The 1953-nt window shown below is 43.4% G+C and overlaps 1 protein-coding gene across 1 annotated transcript; it reads left to right on the top strand.

The window, feature by feature from the left end:
- The first annotated feature begins 1066 nt into the window (after positions 1-1066).
- On the top strand, positions 1067-1654 carry LOC149203888 (uncharacterized). The gene has a single exon (XM_089402022.1). The coding sequence runs from the start codon at positions 1067-1069 to the stop codon at positions 1652-1654; it is 588 nt and encodes a 195-aa protein (XP_089258148.1).
- Positions 1655-1953: the final 299 nt, after the last annotated feature.

Below are 1953 nucleotides of genomic sequence, written 5' to 3'. Positions count from 1 at the left end.
TTTAGGATTTGTTCCTAGAGTTTAGGAGTTTGGTTGCAACTTCCTGAGTTCTAGTAATGTACTTAATGATGTAATTGCTCATTTGATGAATGTAGAGTGTACGAAGAGAGTTCTCTTTGTTTGAGTGCAGTCTCCAGGTGCAGTACTCACCTGTGAGCTGCAACTCCTTCTTTTTCAATTCAAGTCTGATTTTTATCTTGGTATCAGAGCACAGAGTAGGGATAGCCTTATTTTTTTTTTAGGATGCATCATTGATTACAGAACTGTAGTGGCGGTGGAGTGTACAGAAGCATTTGTAGAATCAGGTGGACTGCAGTAACACCTGAAGACAGGTCTCAGATGACTGATCATCTCTGAGCAGAAAATAGGGTTGGCGCGGTTTCGTCGCAAACAGTCGCGCCATTTTTGAGTGGCGGAAAGGGTTGGCACTGTTTATTAAGGAACAGTCGCGCCATTTGGCGCGGTTTTGAGAGCGATAGTCGCGCCAGAAAGTGCTATTGGCGCAAAAAATCAAGCCTGAATCGCGCCAATTTCGTAAGACGCGTCGATTTTGTTTTCGGCGCGGGTATTTCGCTGTCGAGAAGCACCAGCCTCTTTTTCTGTGGAAAATCTGCAATTTTTGTAGATCGACCTTGCCCGGTGGTGGCACTTTGAAATTTCAGATCTGTTCGGTGGCAGCAGATCGGAGTTGCCCGGTGGTGGCGCATTGAAGTTCCTGATCTACTCGGTGGCAGCAGATCGGATTTGCCCGGTGGTGGCGCATTGGAGTTCCTGATCTACTCGGTGGCAGTAGATTGGATTTGCCCGGTGGTGGCGCATTGGAGTTCCTGATCTACTCGGTGGCAGCAGATTGGATTTGCCCGGTGGTGGCGCATTGGAGTTCCGGATCTGTTTGGTGGTAGCAGATCGGACTTGCCCGGTGGTGGCTCATTGAAGATACAAATTTTTTTCTTAGCAAAACAAAGTTCGGATCTGTTATGTGGTGATTTTTTTTTTTAGTGTATCCTGAAAGTGTATAGTTGGATGGACTTATTCATTAGAGGATCAGAAATTTTATCAATCCAATATGAATAATAGTATAGAATCGTATCTCCACGAGTCTGGCAAACTCGATGGATCAAATTTCACCAACTGGAAATTCAAGATGCAGACTTTACTTGAAAGTGCAAATGCGTGGTCGATCGTTATAGGAAATGAGCAGAGATCAGGATCAGCCACACAAGAACAAGATTGGGATAAAAGGGAGACAAAAGCAAAGGTCATATTGAAGATGTCCGTCAAGGACAATGTTATCCCACATATTAGAGACTGTAAATCGGCCACTGATATTTGGACGACGATCAAAAACCTATACCAGACACAGAATACAAACCGTGTCTTGTCACTCAAAGGCAAGCTGTTTGCATTGAAGATGGAGGAGAATGAGTCCGTTGCTAGATTCATTGCTAGAGTCAAAGACCTAAAGGATAGATTGGGAGATATCAGAGAGAAAGTTTTCGATTCAGATCTGGTCACGATCACATTGAACGGAATGACTGATGAATACCAGACGTTTATCACAGGGCTGTCAGCAAGGGAGAAAGCCTCTTCATTTGAAGAGCTGACAGGCATTCTGATACAGGAAGAAGAGCGACAACAAAATTTGAAATCATAGAGCAATCACCTTGCTCTGATGGCAAAAAGGAGACAGTATAAAGGGAAGAAGAATCAGCAACCGCAGCAGAAAGGAGCCAACACATTTCAGAAGAGACCGTTTAAAGGTATGTCTGCTAATAATTTTCCCAGCAAGAAATTTTTTTATTGTGGAAAACCTGGTCATCAGATTAAATATTGTTATAAGAGGCAGGCAGACGAAGGAAGAAACAAACAGAGAAAACATAAGGGTTACCTTATTAAGGAAGAAGAGGAACATAGCCACGAACTTCGACTATTTATAGTCAATTGTGCCCTTTC

The sequence above is a fragment of the Pinus tabuliformis genome, chromosome 2_1, assembly GCF_031772625.1.
Source record: "Pinus tabuliformis cultivar Carrire ecotype Pingquan chromosome 2_1, CPIR1, whole genome shotgun sequence".
NCBI classification, from domain to species: Eukaryota; Viridiplantae; Streptophyta; class Pinopsida; order Pinales; family Pinaceae; genus Pinus; species Pinus tabuliformis.
The sequence above is the reverse complement of the archived record's forward strand: the minus strand, read 5'-3'. Positions and strand labels throughout refer to the sequence as shown.